Raw genomic sequence first — 15652 nt, 5'->3', positions numbered from 1 at the left:
ACTACAGTGTATGTAAGTTCGTAAGCTTGTTAGCAGTTTAAATACAACAATTTTCTGCACTTATAATGATATAAATTGTAAGCATAATGTGAATTTGAATCGTTTATTCTTCTAATTCATGAAATGTGATGACTATTGGCCAGGACAAGCTGTATAATAGCCCTATTTCGCAGTTAACTTATCATATTAAGATAACAATAGAGACAATGTAGGCACTTCAGTTCGGGCTCAAGCCACAAAACACCATATTTTTTCCTGAGTTCGTGAAACTATTTTAGTATAAAAATGGTTTTAAAATGTACAAGAACTTCAATTATTTTAGTTTACATTGTTTATATGCTGTGCAAGATTGTAATTGCAACAATAATTTGGTTATAACAGGTATTTTAAACTTATAAATGTACAAAAGAAGTGATTGAAGTGAAGTATTTTGGTGACCTATAAGTATATTTTTTACTTAAAAACGTAGGTAAATTTGATAAAGCAAATTTATGACGGCAAGAACAGACTCGGATTTCAAATTCAGTGTTGTAACTAGACTTGCTGAAGCATTATTAGTTCAATCAATCTTGGAATATTTATGATTTCAGATAATCTTAAACACAATCTGTGATGGATGGAAAACCCAATTGCATAATCTGTAAAGAGCCACTCGACCAAGGGCCTGACTCCGCTATAGTTACGCTAGGAGAGAAAGGCAGTGCAAGTGTTAACAGAGCAAGTTTAGAGCGTAATGATAGTACTATCTGCACCGTACCTGGGCAACAAGTTCACCAATATTGCCGCAAAATCCATTGCAACCCTAACAAAATAGCCCAAGCTAAAAGAGAGGCCGCCCAAACCCCAGACACGAGTATTTCCCACTCCAAACGCCGTTCAGCGGAAAAGAGCTTCAGTTTCAGCGGTGATTGCTTTTTTTGTGGAACGCCTGTCAATGTTGGGGAGCAAGGGAATAAAAAAGAGGTATTTAATGTAACAACCCTAGACATTAAGGATACTATATTGGCGACATGTTGTGAAAGACAAGATGCATGGAGTGACATTGTACAGGCCAGAATTATGCATGTACATGATTTACCTTCCGCTGATGCAGTGTATCATCAGACATGTAGTGTCAATTTCCGCACAGGGAAGCAAATTCCAAAGAAGTTTGTGACTGATGAACCTACGCACAAGAAGAAAAAAGTTGGCCGTCCGCAAGATGAGGAAAGAACGGATGCGTTCCTGCGAGTAGCAAGGTTTCTTCAAGAAAATGACGATGAGCAGATTAGTGTGAGTGACCTTATTGACTTAATGAATGATTTTATGGCGGACTCGGAAAGCACAGCGTATGGCCATACACACATGAAGGCAAAGATCAAGGAGCACTTTGGTGATCAAATAATAATCACTGAATTAAATGGAAGGGCTAATGTAGTCACGTTCAGGAGCACAGCAGAGACTGTTCTTCAAGAATTTCATGCTCATCAAAAGGATCATCCTGAACAGGAAAAACAATACATCATAGAAACTGCTGCCAAGCTCATTAAGAATGACATCAAGTTAGTAGACACTTCAAATGAGCACTATCCCACCGTAAATGAAATTGAAACTGAAGAGAAATGCCTCAACTTCCTTCCTGCCTCTCTCAAGCTTTTTTTAGAAGGGATCCTGGCAGGAAAAGATGTCGGCCTTAAATTGGCATCTATTGGACAAGCCATGATGCAAGCAGCCCGCCCTCGAGTTCTACTTGCACCACTTCAGGTTGGAGTGGCTGTACAGCTTCATCATCATTTTGCATCACGTTTCCTTGTTGACTCCCTCCACCGCCATGGATTTTGTTGTTCTTATCAAGAAGTGCAGAAGTTTGGACAAAATGCAGCTGTAAATCAAGGAACTGATATTCCCAGCCATACTTCCGAGTTTGTTCAATATGTTGCAGATAATGTTGATCACAACATAAGAACCTTGGACGGCAACGATACGTTCCATGGCATGGGGATCATAGCCGCTGCTACCCCTGGAACAACGCAGAGCCAACTTGTTCCAAGGAGACGAGTTAATGCAGAAGATATTTCCACAGCAGGATGCATCCAAATACAGCACCAGGGCTTAGCAAGCCAGGAAATAGAGATCAAGTACAATGACATAGTCATCCAGAAAGCCCGCGATCCAACAGCCAATCTTGATATTCTATGGAAGACGTCACTCTTATTTGGTTTCTCTAGACCAGCTTGGTCTGGTATGATGCAGTTTGTTCATCGTGGTAACCACCCAGGTCAGTCCTCTGTGACATTCCTCCCAATGATTGACATGAGTTCAAGTGACCCTACTTGCATCTTCTCCACATTGAAGTTTGTAACTGAACATGCACGCAAGCATAACGTAACACCAATTATTACTTTTGATCAACCACTGTGGTGGAAGGCTTTGACAATCATTATGTCTGAACCTCTGGGAAGTGACCTTCGTGAAATAGTCCTGCGTCTTGGTGGATTCCATACTGAGATGAGTTTTCTCGGCTGCATTGGCAATCTCATGGCAGGATCTGGATTAAAAGAGCTTTTAGAGATGATTTATGCACCAAACGCAGTGGAGCACATCTTTACTGGTAAAGCTATCGCTCGAGCAGTGCGTGCACATCTTCTTGTAGATGCAGCTCTTAACACACTCTTGCTATCCAAAGCTCTTACAGTTCCCATTCCAGGAATGCAAGATACACCAAATGAGTCAGCGGCAGCTGAAGATGAAGATGAAGATGAAGATGTTGCATCAAACACGCCATCTACTGCAGATCCCAGACAGAATCCTGACCTTCAGGAAGCTCGTGCCCTGTATGATGAGTTAATGAACAAAAAAAAGTCAGCAGAAGAAATCAGTGCAGCTGATGTTCTAGACAGGATAAAAGGCCATCTCCAACAACAGAGGGATTTCATGAAGGACGACCGCACAGCATCGCTCTGGCTGCAGTATATGGATATGGTAGACATCCTTCGCATGTTCATAAAGGCTGAGCGAACCGGTAATTGGAGACTCCATCTACAAGCTTTGTCAGAGATGCTTCCCTATCTGGCTGCCTCAGGGCACAATCTGTATGCTAAATGTGCCAGATTGTACTTGCAATCAATGAACAGCCTTGAGAGTGAACATCCAGATGTATACAGGAAATTTGAAGCTGGGTTCCATGTAGTTAGAAGAAGCAACCGCATGTGGGCAGGACTCTCGACAGATCTTGTGATTGAGCAAGTGCTAATGAGAAGCGTTAAGACAAGTGGTGGTCTTACAAGAGGACGTGGGATGACGGAAAGACAGCGACTAACTTGGTTGCTCTCCATGCCTGCCTGTGCTGAGATGAATCGTGTCATGTTGGACCTCACAGGTGTAAGTTACAGCACAGGAGAACAGAACAAGGATATGACCAAGTCTAGGCAAGCCCGCGACATGAAGGACACCCAGAGTTTGCTCTTTTCTCTAGCAGAAAGAAACCCTTTCACACCTCATCAAGATCTGATGAACATCATGAATGGCGTCCATGCTGACAGTTCCGTGAATGTGGAAAATGCTAAGGAGATTGGACAGACCATCTTAGAATCCATGACAGGAAAATCAGCTGTGGAATTCAAGTTTAAAAGAAGTAATCAGGTCATCACACTTAGCACAAAGTCATCTGTTAAAATTGATGGAGAGAAGATCCAGGTGGATCCGCAGCTGTTGTTTCAGCGTCTAATAATTGCCAGTAAATCACTGGATGACATGGAAGCCATGTTCCAGCATGAGCTATGCAGCTATCCAACAGCTCTGTTTGATTCCTCGTTCATGCTGCTTCAGCCACAAAAGCCAGTACTAGCAGATGCTATCTGGGCCAAGCTTCCTTCCGATCCTGCTGGGCCAACCGGTGAAGTCCAATATGTGTTGGATGGTGGTGCGCTTCTTCATCGCATCCCGTGGCCACGCGGATTCCCTACATATAGGGACATCTGTGATTTGTACTGCAACTACGTGACTCGGAAGTATGGTGCGGCAATTGTTGTCTTTGATGGTTACACTAGCAGTTCCACAAAGGATATGACACAGCAGAGGCGAGCAGGAGGGAAAACAGGGACAACCGTCACATTTTCTGATGATATGAAAGTTACCATGAAGAAAGATCAGTTCCTGTCAAATTCAAGCAACAAGCAATCCTTCATCAATATGCTGAGCAGCTATCTGCAGAAGAGAAATTGCCAAACACATCACTCCCAAGCAGATGCTGATCTCCTCATAGTACAGACATCTGTGGAAAGCGCAAGAAGGATAAACACCGTGCTTGTCGGGGATGACACCGATCTTCTTATCCTATTGTGCTATCACACGGAATTGGATGCATTTGAGTTATTCTTTCAGCCGGAGCCAAAGGCCAATTCGATAAAACGGCGGGTCTGGAACATGAAAGTGGTGAAGGAGACGCTTGGTGAAGAGGTATGCAGCAACATGTTGTTCATCCATGCAATCCTTGGATCTGATACCACTTCTCGCCTCTATGGTATTGGTAAGGGCGTCTCACTGAAGAAGTTCTTCGCCAGCCAGCATTTTCGAGATCAAGCACAAGTGTTCAACAACACATCTGCCTCCAAGAAGGATGTTGTCGCAGCGGGTGAAAAGGCACTGGTTTGTGTTTACAATGGCAAGTCTGACGAAGGACTGGATTCTCTTCGATACCGACGGTACTGCGAAAAGGTAGCCACCAACACTTCGCAAGTTCAGCCACAGAGCTTACCTCCTACATCAGCAGCAGCGAGATATCACAGCCTACGTGTGTACATTCAAGTCCAACAGTGGAAGGGGGTTGGAGAAACCATGTCAGCAGAAGAATGGGGATGGAAGGTCAGTGAAAGATTACTTCTTCCTATCATGACACACTTACCTCCAGCACCTCAAGCCCTCCTTCAAATTGTGAGATGCAACTGCTCCACAGACTGCAGCAGCCTTAGATGTACCTGCAGAAAACACAACCTAGAGTGTTCAGCTGCTTGTGGTCAGTGTAGAGGCTCAGGTTGCACCAACTCTGTCCAGCCGGATGACTGTGAAAGTGAAGTTGATGACGATGATGATGATGTTTGATTCATGCATCCTTCCCAATTGACACTGTCTGCTAAGGTGTCTAGATTATAGCTTTACTTTATTTCAATTAAGCCGGTGATGTTTCCATCAATGAAAAGTAAATGAGGAAAGTTGTTTTGTATTTAGTCTTGTTGTCATGCTGATTTTTAAAGGCTTATTTGTAAAATTAGAAAAGTACTAGGCAAAAGGATTATAATTCGTGATTCATTTGTCCTACCCAGTTGAATTAGAACTTGTGAGGATGTCTGGATCATTATCTTTCTTGTTTGAATGACATTAGTAAATTTGCGATAAAAGAAATACATCTAAGAGTAGGTTATTGTATGTAGCCTTGTTTTCATGCTGTACCAATAGCGGTATGATGTATAAGTAAAAAATTAAGTCACTTCCCCTTCGTAGATTTTTCTAGACTTTTGATATGTTGATCGGGACACTTTTCTGAGATGGATAGTGAAGAAATAAATTCTGTTGCAATTTGTGATGGGTCTTATCAATATATTGACTGGACTACCTGAATGTGCGTTTGGAATCCAAATGAACCGAAAAGGAATATTGTAAGGATGACAGGAAGAATTTCTTGTGAGAGGAGGTTGAATTATATAGGCTGTGCACTGAAGGCAGACGGTGATGAGAGACGAGTTCAGGTATGACGTGTGTTTATAATAGAATGTAGTTTGCGCGTTCCTATGTTTTTATTGACCTTTATTGCCAGCTTTCGCTTTGATTTTGGACCGGCGATCTGAAGTAAGAATACTCAAAGCAATGGTCGTCGGGTTATTGTTTTTGGTTCTTTAAGAGCATTTTATCGGCATTGCATTATGTATATTTTTGGAAGAAATGCGTGGTTTACGTTTTTGGCTGTGTTTGCTAGATCTGGTTTTGTTTGGCCAGAAAATTACTGAAATAAGCTTAACATATTTCTTTTACCCTTTGTTCGCTTTTTGGAGGCAAAGTTATTTTGGCTACTGTGTGCAACATTGAAGGTGATATGAAGATAAAGAGGGTTAATTGTTGCTGATATCCGTTTGCTTCAAATCTGTTTATAAGCTCGGGGAACTTGCTACAAAACGTCCAAAACGGAAATAATTTTTGAAACTGCATGAAGCTGATATTGCATGGCAAAAAATAGTTGCCTAAGTTCATGATGGTGCATGCTCCCATTATAGTCGCTACATATAGATCTGCTACGAAATGGAATGAAGTTGTTTAAAAACCGATAGCCTATTGAATATTGGTCATACACCGATACAAGCAATTTGTTCTTTAAAAAGAAAAAAACCTGGCGGTTTGCTGCTGTGTTATAGTTTTAGGGCCTGTTTACATGATTCATGAATGACTCATTCCGGAACAAGTTAATCCCATCCTGATATATTTCACTCTATCTGTTTACATGATACCAAGACAAAAGTCAAGTCATTCCCGAATTAGTTCATTCCGGTTTTTAAATGAATTTGATTCCGAGATGAAACCGCATCTTGTGAAACCACATACAGAGGTCACAGTTTGAACTCAGAGCAAAAAAATGTAAATTATAGCGTTTACTCTTTAGCCCGAAGAAGCAGCCCTATGGTCAAATTGCTTGTTAAAATTGCAGATATAGCCATCATGAGCATTAAAAATAACATGTTTGCGCAAAACATGCGCCATCTTGTTTTGATCTTGAGTGAAAACTACGCACGTGAAAACGACTTTGGTTGAGCTGGTCGATTATGTCATGTGGAATGTATGCAGTCAACGAACTTCATTCTGCACTTGTTACGAAATATAAGTCATTCTGGAACTATATGTAAACAGGCCCTCATGTGCAAGCAGCAAGGCGTGTGAGGCATGGCAGCGACGTATATATGAGGTAAAAATCCCTACTCCAAATGAAAAGGTTAATCGGAGTGCTATATTTAAGCTAACTGATCTGCTATTTAGCTGGCTAAATACTAGAATCGATCGCACACCTTGCTGCCTCGCACTTTTGTGACGACCTGCTCTATGACCCCTTATAATAGACTGTCTTTACTAACCCGGTGGAAGTCGTCGTTCAAAATATGGGTATCACAGAACTGTAAATTGTAGATCACTACAGCAAGGTTTTTTGGTGTTGTGTTCATGTGTATACATAGTACTTGTGTGTGGAAAAATTAACTGCATTTAGTGGGTTCCTTGTTTAGTGTTGTTTTGTTTGTATGCACTGTGACCAGTGATTTTTTTCCTCCCTTCCCCTCAGGCATTAGCAGGCCATTCACTTGTTATGCAAGTGAAAGAAAGTAAAATCCCAGGTACAGTACCTGGGAGAAAAGTGAGTGGGGGGACTCCCCTGCCTCTTATGTTCTCCCACCATGGAACTCCTTTAATTTGTAAAATACTTATACCAATCAAGTGTAAAGGTGGATGACGATAACTTGCAGGACTGTCATTACGTTTTTATGCAGCCAGACATTGAAGTTATCACCTGTAGCATTTCATTCTGAATGCAACTTGTAAAGTAACACCAATCAAAATGTTTACCTGTAACATTGAGTGAGCTCATGATCAGCCGTAACAGGTGTTACGGGTTACAGCCCTTAATGACAGCCCTGGATAAGGGATGATAACATTGTTGGTAGCTGTGAAATGAATTCTTTATCTTACCTTCTCAATTGTGGTGCTTTCAAGTATTTACTATACTTAATCGTTTGTTTTTTTAAAGGTGTTATTTGGACTTGTGAAAATTTAAAAAGAATATTTGACAGGTGAACTCACGTAAAAATGCAAGGTGAGATTGTGTGAGTCCTTCTTGGGTTGCTGTATGTTCATCCCACGTGGGATGCTGCCTAAAGGATTCTAAAATGACCTGGGTGGGGTGTCACGTAGGATCCTGCTAATTACTCCAGGTGGGATCCCACTCGAGACACCTGCTGCTAATATTCCACATGGAATTTTAGCTGTGCATTGATCCCAGGGTGGATCCCACCTGGGATCCTAACTAGTTCTAGGTAGGATCTTAGCTGGAATCCCATCTAATTCTAGGTCTCTACGCATATTATCTGAAGTGGTAATTCCACATGATCAGGCAAAAAAGATATATTAATTAGCTGTCTTAGATAACAACAGAATCAATACACTGTAGTGTTGTCATTTGATTTTGATATATTCAATGTAGTCATCTCATTCATCATAAATACATTGTAATTCCATTCATGTGGCCACCAATGAGCCACAAGGTGACAATATTAAAGCTAGGTGTTCTTTAAACAAGAAAATGACTGGTACTGAGCATTTGCTCAGGTCAACTTGAAGGGGCTATATTATATTATAGGTAGGTGATTGTATTAATGGGGTGGTGGTAATGGACTTGGCCCATTATTATTGTTTTTTGATTAAGTAAAATTACTGAAAAGTTTTTTCAATAACTCAATTTTGTTTTTGTTTATTTAAGGAGTTATAATAGTTTCAACAACTGATGGGAACAAAGTGGTGCAAGGAACACTGCTGCTATCATCTGCATACCTAAATCTGGAAAGGCTGTATTAGCTCACATGAAGGGAGAAAAAGGTTGCTTTTTATGTGAAGATAAAGGCGATGGGGTTGGCAATGGCTAACAGAGATTTTGGCTTTACAGCACAGGCATGTTGCTCCACATGGAAAAGTTGTTATCCGGAACGTTATTTAAAATGGAGAACAGGTAAGTGTTACTAGCAGTTATTGTATGCTGTTACTAACCAGTTAATTATTTTCAATACAAGTTTTTTTAACTTTTTCATGTATCCAACACTTATTAATTAACATGATATATCTTCTGGTATATTTTATTTATTAATATTATTATTGCTGTCAATCATATGGAGGTGATATCCTGAAGGGAGAGATGAAATGGAAGTGAAGTTCACCATTTAGTTAGTCCGTCTGATCAAAACCAGTGAAGTTGATAATGACATGCCTTGACCACCTTATAAATAATTATACTGAATATTTTCAAGTGCTGAATCGATTTTTTTTTATTGAGGTCAATGGGATAAATGGTGCTTCTGTGTCTTTGCTGTTTAAATAATTTGACCTTGTGGTGTGTTAACTACAATTGTCAAGGTCATTAAAAATTTTAACTATTGAATATCAAGTTAATAAATCATTTTAATGATTTATTAACTTGATATTCAAGCTTCAGAATACAGAAATTAGCCTCTCTACTAGTATTGAAAGGTGTCTTAGTTAATTACTTGCTTCACTACAGTATGCAAATGACAGCTATCACAATTCTTGTGAGTGAGCAGATAACATCAAAACAGCTAATAATGATTAATAAATGCATTTATATGGCAGATTTGCCATATGTATTATGTTCAAATAAGCCGATGAACTGTTGGACAATTTCTACAGATTGACGGCAGTACTTTATGGTTAGATATGAATCGGTTGATGCTTTGGCATACACTTTTCATGTCAGTGCACCTGCATAACTCATAAGTGCACAGCTAATAGTATTTCCGAAATGATTCGATTTAGCACCCGGGGGGGGGGGGGGGGCTTATTTACTTTTGGCACCTCATGGAAGGGCGCTTATTGAGACAGAGCACTTATTTAATTTTTTGAGAAAAAACCAAACGTTCAAAACAAAACTTAAATTATATATATTGAAATAACTAACAATAACAGAAACTGTCAGTAACAAATTGTTGAAAGTTCAGTTACTTTTAAAAGAATTGTTTATTTTAGCAGTAAATACACACATGTTCCGTACGGTGAATGTTCGTGAGTTTACTATCTATTCCACATTGATGACATTTTCGTCCCCAGAGGGCGCAATCCTTTTGGAAACAAGAATGCAACGATGACTTCAATAGGGGTGGTTATCCACAATAGGGGGGGTTATTAGAATAGAGGCTCATAACAATGGGGCACTTATTAGAATAGAGGCTCTTATTGGAATAGGGGCACTTATTGACAAAAAAACACATTCGAAGGGGGGGGGGCGGCGCTTATTCGGAAGGGGGCGCTTATTGGAAGGAGGGCGCTAAATCGAATCATTACGGTAACCAATATTGTTTGGCTTTTTCACTGCCACTGGAAGTGTGGAACTAAACTATTACACCAAAATGTTAAAAGTGCTTTACTCACTCTATTATTTAGCAGTATATCAGCGTAAACTGTTGCCTTTAAATTTCCCGGTCACATGTGCGGAATTTAATTGCAAGGCTGTTTTATGTTATAATTTATTTCTCAATTGTGCTTACAGAAAATGTCAATACTTCCTCCACAGAAGGGATTGGGAATTCCTGGTGATGGGAGGGGTCTCAAAGGCCAAAACGGTAAGGAAAGGTATGAAGCTAAATTGGATTTCCGGAGGGTTCCCTCAGGTTGGGGGTGGGGGGGGGGGGTGGTGTCTTAGGAAAAATTCCTTCTGTGAGGGAGTTATGGATCATTTTTCTTCAGTTAAGCAAAATATTATTTTCTGATTAAAAAAAAATAGATGTATGAAGCTGATGTCAAGTGCGATTTTTGTTGTAGGTTAGTTTGGAATCTTATGTTAAGCCGCTTCAGACTTGAAATTGATAAACTCCTTGGTAGTGATTGCTGGCTGAGAAGGCTATAGGCTAACGGAGTTTTTCATTCCTAAAATCTGCAATTTGAATTAAGTTATGCACAAAGCTGTGGTATAAAAAGACAGTAAACGCCAAGAAAAATACGTTTTTGCACCGTGTTTTCCAGCATGATAAATAGATCAAGTTATGTTGATTTGGACTCAAAGTTATTGATATTTTTGTTACTATGGGGGCCACCCATGGAGGGGAGGGGGGCAGCACATTGTGTTGTTTCGAACAAAATTTTTCTTGTTGTGTGTGGAAGCATTTCATCTGTTCGCTAAAATCTGCTTGTGTTCACGTGTTGCCAGTTATGTTTTCCTCTTGTTTGTATATCCCCAAAGGCTATTTCGATTAAAGGCAAACGTCAGTTTACCATTTTTAACCAAGCCAAAGTTGGAAAGTGCCCAGCCGTCGCGACTGACAAATACAGCATTTCCTCCGCGAAAATAAAAAAAAATGCTTGAACTGAAAGACGTTTGCATTCTTCCATGATATGTTCGAACAACAATGCCCAGGATAAACCTTCTACTCATACTAACTTCATGCAAAAAAGTCGATATCTCGAAGAGATCTTTGATTTATTTCAAAATTTAACTTCCCTTAAGGTAAACAACCAACTGGCAAAGTTTGGTTGGAAATCTATGAGCAGTTCTATTTCAAGGGAATTACCTTAATTAAGGTCTCTATTCAGAATTCTTGCAATACATAGTTCCGTTGTGAAGGCCTTACTTACAATTTTAGTGGCATTTTGTGGAAGTTCCGGGAGTAGACGAATGGTGACACCAAAAAATTTCCATACAGATAGCGCATCCAATTTTTTAATAAGCGCCACACTCGCGATCCAATAAGCGCTGCATTTGAGGCGCAAAAAAATATAATAAACAGTGCCGCGCTTATTCGAATAAATACCGTAACCTGATGATAGTACTAGTGGCTACGTGCATATCAATCAGGATGTGAAAGGTATGGGAAGTTTTGCGGTAAATTGACAATTTCTTGGGAACTTAATATTAGATGCACCAGTGTATGCAACAGTATCAACGCATACCGAAAAATAAGGGTTATAAGTGCTCCTGCTTATAATCGTGTCTAGTTATAAGCTCATCTACATGGAAACAAAAAAACATCCGGATATAAGCCCCCTCCCCCCCTATGGTAGATGACAGTACTGAATAGGGCTAAATGTTGCTTTACAGTACACACTCTTTTATCGGAAACATATATGGACAGGTGCTTTGTTGCGCATTTTATTTGATTTTTGATTTTTGTGTTGGTCCCCTTTTTTATTCTATTTTACTGTACCTTTATTGGATTACACGCCTCCCATGCCTCACTGCCTCGCCTCGCATACACCGCTGCCTCACATATTTGGAATACTCTAACGCAGAACTTTATCCTTCAACAACACCATTCCATTCCTTAACTCTAGGTCTCTATATCTCCAACATAATTCTCAGACACTTAACTATTGTTAACAAAATCAATTTGCTATCCAGTCCTTGATAACCAAAATATTAAATGTCAGCCGGTTTCATCTTAAAGAAATTTACTAGCCTCCTACAAACTTAACTTATCTTGTTATCTTCGTTCTAAAACTTAAAAAGAATTTTTTTCTCATTTTATTCAGTTGCAGAGCAAGAAAATACATGGTTCACAACAAGTCAAGTACACAAGAATTAAAGGCAACAACTAACGAAATGGATCCACAAGAAAGAACCATATCACAATTATCAAGAAGGATTATAGTTCAAACAAAACCCAAGGATTCTGACTCAACTTTATCAGCTGATCTGACGTTTCACCTCTACAGAGTAATGCATCACACTCGCGAAGCAACTAAAATATAAAACAAAGTAAACAAAAAGCCAAAGAACAAACTGCCGTGCAGTTATTAATACTTCACATCTGTAGAGGAATTACACTTCTGGCTTCAGTCCATTTGCCTTCTGCTTTAAAATAAAAATGTTCTTAATCGACACACGAACTATACGCAATCGCGTACTTCTGTTTCAGGGATAAAAGTCTTCAGTTTGTAAATTCTGCAACTCACTTGAAGTTAACTAGAGCCATGTGATTTGTCTAACAACATCACGGCCCAAACATCACTCGACTTACATAATGAAATACACTTTTTATTTATTTAAAATGAAAAATCTCAATGAACTGTACTCACAGCTGGTGATTGCAATGAAAAGCAATGATTGTACTCTGTATATAATATATTACTTATATATTGCTATTTCCATAATATTTCACACTCTAGCCATTAACTGTGCTTGACAACAATCCATGATAATAATCCATCTTCCCCATAATTTTTTTACAAACCTAAAAACAAGCGTCTCTCTCCCAGCAAGTCACACAACCGCACGTTTTGTCCCTCGCCTAAACCAGCCAACGATTACCTACATAAAGCTCGCAACCACACTCACCATCAAGCAAACGAAAAGTAACTTTTCCATTTCTTCTGTATGACTTGCACAACCGTCTTTACCCCTTTGAAACAACTCCTTATATTAATCGAATATACAGAATAACCACGGCCAAAAAACCTACCATTTTCACGTTGTACCGACATACATGTATATATAGACCTGTATAATACACTAAGAAGTTCACGACGTCATGAATAACTTGACAAAGCGTCGATGAAAATGACTTAGAACATTTAAAACCCTTTTTCAAACTTTCTCTAACCGCACCTTACCGGCAACCGAAACGTCCTTTCTATACAAAAATATACGAAATGACCTCCGTCCAAAAAGAATCGTCTTTTCAGACGGAAGGTAACTAATATCATCAAAATTTCGCTACAGGACGAACACGAACGCATTCAGAAAAATCACAATTACACCTTTACAATTATCTTTCAAAGTGTCTCAAACCGATACACTGAAAGGCCAATTCATTTCAACACAAACAATGTGATATCTCTAATGTAGACGTCATTTCCCGCCCAGTTTTAAGCTTCTTTAAGCTTCTTGTTATTATTATAACGCATGGAATACCGCAAGCAGTGTTAGGGGAGATATCGCAGGATTTCCAAGGCAATTCTAGTGCAAACGAATTTTAAAGGGTAGCACGGTAAGGCACTGAATTACTACAACGTATTGGATATGCCAGGGACTTAAGAAACTTTAAACTACAGAATATCCTCACGCAGTAATAAATAGAAATCAAAACTGAGTGATTTTAGTCACTTCGAGACATGAAAAAGATGACGGTTTTGGTTTCTTAGACTGGTTGCACATCCTTGTTTATTCTCAGTTTTTTGTCGTTTTTATGTTGGTTTCCTTCAACTAAGTAAGCAATTTTGTGCAAATAAGTCTTAACCCGTTTTTTGAAGTGAAATAGAAGTTTTCTCATTAATTTATTTCGTAAAATGCTCACTTTGGAAACTCCAGAGAAATAAACTGTACGTCCACTTTCCAGGGGGAGGGGGGGGGGGGAACTGATGATTTACTTTTGGCGTGTGAAAATAATCATCTATCCGTACAGATCTAGACCTTAACGTTAGGCACTTTGTACAGCATAATAAACTGCACCACATGAAAGTATTGCCCAGTATCTTTCATCTGAATTGTCGTTTAACTAACGTTTTCTTCACAGACTTAAAGTTAGATTTTATCTTGTACAGCTTATTTAACAGTACCAGCTAAAAGTACTTTTATTCTTTAAAAAATCAGAGCTATATATATACCAGTTCATGATCACTCTGATTCATGATAATTTTTTAAACAAGCTTTTGATGATTTTTAGTACCCTGATAACCTGTGGGATTCCACTTTTTTATTTCGAGATAGAAAAGTGAAATGCCACAGGTTATCAGGGTCAGGAAATAGGCCAAAGAACAATGCTGCGGAGAAAAGGTAGAAAATAGAAAAAGTGAGAAAGATGAGCATGTTCTGAGAAAGGGTGATTCAAAATTCTCTACATTGCACGGTGCGCTGTGTCGTCGGCTATATGACCAAGCCTTTGATGAAATTTTGTAATCCTTTGATGAGTTTTGAGAAATATGAGAACTCAAATATCTAATAAGTTGACGCTGTTATACTATAATTGATTTATTTATTTTATAATTCATCACGGAAACTGGGACAACAAAGTGATGAAAAAGTCGGCTTTTTTGGCCACTTTTCGTGCTACTTGCTTTGGGTTAAGATGTGCTCCATCTTACACCTTGTTCAACATCTTGGATATTTCAACTCTACGTCGTCTTAATATTACGATTTGAGAATGATCCGACCTCTTTTGTCAGCGTGTACTAACCGCTAAGCTATCTTTATATGGCTTAATTCTTAAATCGTCATTTGAGCAAATTTAACTCTGCGAACAAACACGCCATCTAAATGTTAGGGTCATTTAAATGCAACAAGAGCCAATTTTATGAACACTTTCTAATCCCAAAAACACTGGAACAACCCGGCCGAAACAGCTAACCCTGACCACTCACCAGTAACTGAACCGCTAAAAAACTAAGCGCTAACTGCCGAGATCGCGTAATTATACGCGTGGAAAACTTGTTATTTGAACGAGCAATGTTAACCGCATTGCGCGCGCGTCATGTGTTTTTTCTTCTCGCGCTTGCGCTTGGACGCTTGGATTTGTTTTCTCGCTCGTCAATTAGATGTTGTCCACACAGTTGCCAGCGCTTGGAATTTTTCTTTTCTGACCGGCCACCGACCACTTAAATATTTCCTCGCACTTGCAGAAAGATATTTTTTTCGTAGTTGTCGCCGATTGATTTTTTTTCCACGCTTGCTGCTGAAATCATGTTTTCCCTCTATTGGATTTCTTTTCGCGCTTTCCGTCGTTTGAATGTTCTCCCACGCTTAGATGGTAATTCAGTAATACATGCTATATGTATCTCCGATCTTGCCAATGATTTTCGTTTCTCTTCGCTTTCTATCGGAATGGATATCGATATTGTCTTAATTTTAGTGCTTGCCAGAGCTTGACTGTTTCTGCGTGACTCTTTCTGCGTGACTGTTTCTGCGCACTTACTGTCGGTTGCCTATTTT

The 15652-nt window shown here is 39.3% G+C and overlaps 1 protein-coding gene and 1 long non-coding RNA gene across 5 annotated transcripts; both read left to right on the top strand.

Annotated features, from left to right (window-relative positions):
• Positions 1-344: 344 nt before the first annotated feature.
• On the top strand, positions 345-5581 carry LOC144637442 (uncharacterized). Its single transcript, XM_078496503.1, has one exon. It carries the CDS (start codon positions 613-615, stop codon positions 5077-5079), a length of 4467 nt encoding a protein of 1488 aa, XP_078352629.1. The 5' UTR covers positions 345-612; the 3' UTR covers positions 5080-5581.
• Positions 5582-5596: 15 nt separating this feature from the next.
• Positions 5597-12800, top strand: LOC144637443 (uncharacterized). 4 transcript variants are annotated; one of them, XR_013567723.1, is made up of 5 exons: positions 5597-5723; positions 7760-7825; positions 8489-8734; positions 10283-10355; positions 12259-12800. It is a non-coding gene; the product is annotated as an uncharacterized LOC144637443 (long non-coding RNA). The 4 variants fall into 4 exon arrangements; XR_013567720.1 differs by having other exon boundaries at positions 10283-10365; XR_013567722.1 differs by lacking the exon at positions 10283-10355.
• The last annotated feature ends 2852 nt before the right edge of the window (positions 12801-15652 follow it).

The sequence above is a fragment of the Oculina patagonica genome, chromosome 14 (genome assembly GCF_052425735.1).
Source record: "Oculina patagonica isolate OP01 chromosome 14, crgOcupat, whole genome shotgun sequence".
NCBI classification, from domain to species: domain Eukaryota; kingdom Metazoa; phylum Cnidaria; class Anthozoa; order Scleractinia; family Oculinidae; genus Oculina; species Oculina patagonica.
Note: the sequence above shows the minus strand (reverse complement) of the source record. Positions and strands in the feature narration are given on the sequence as shown.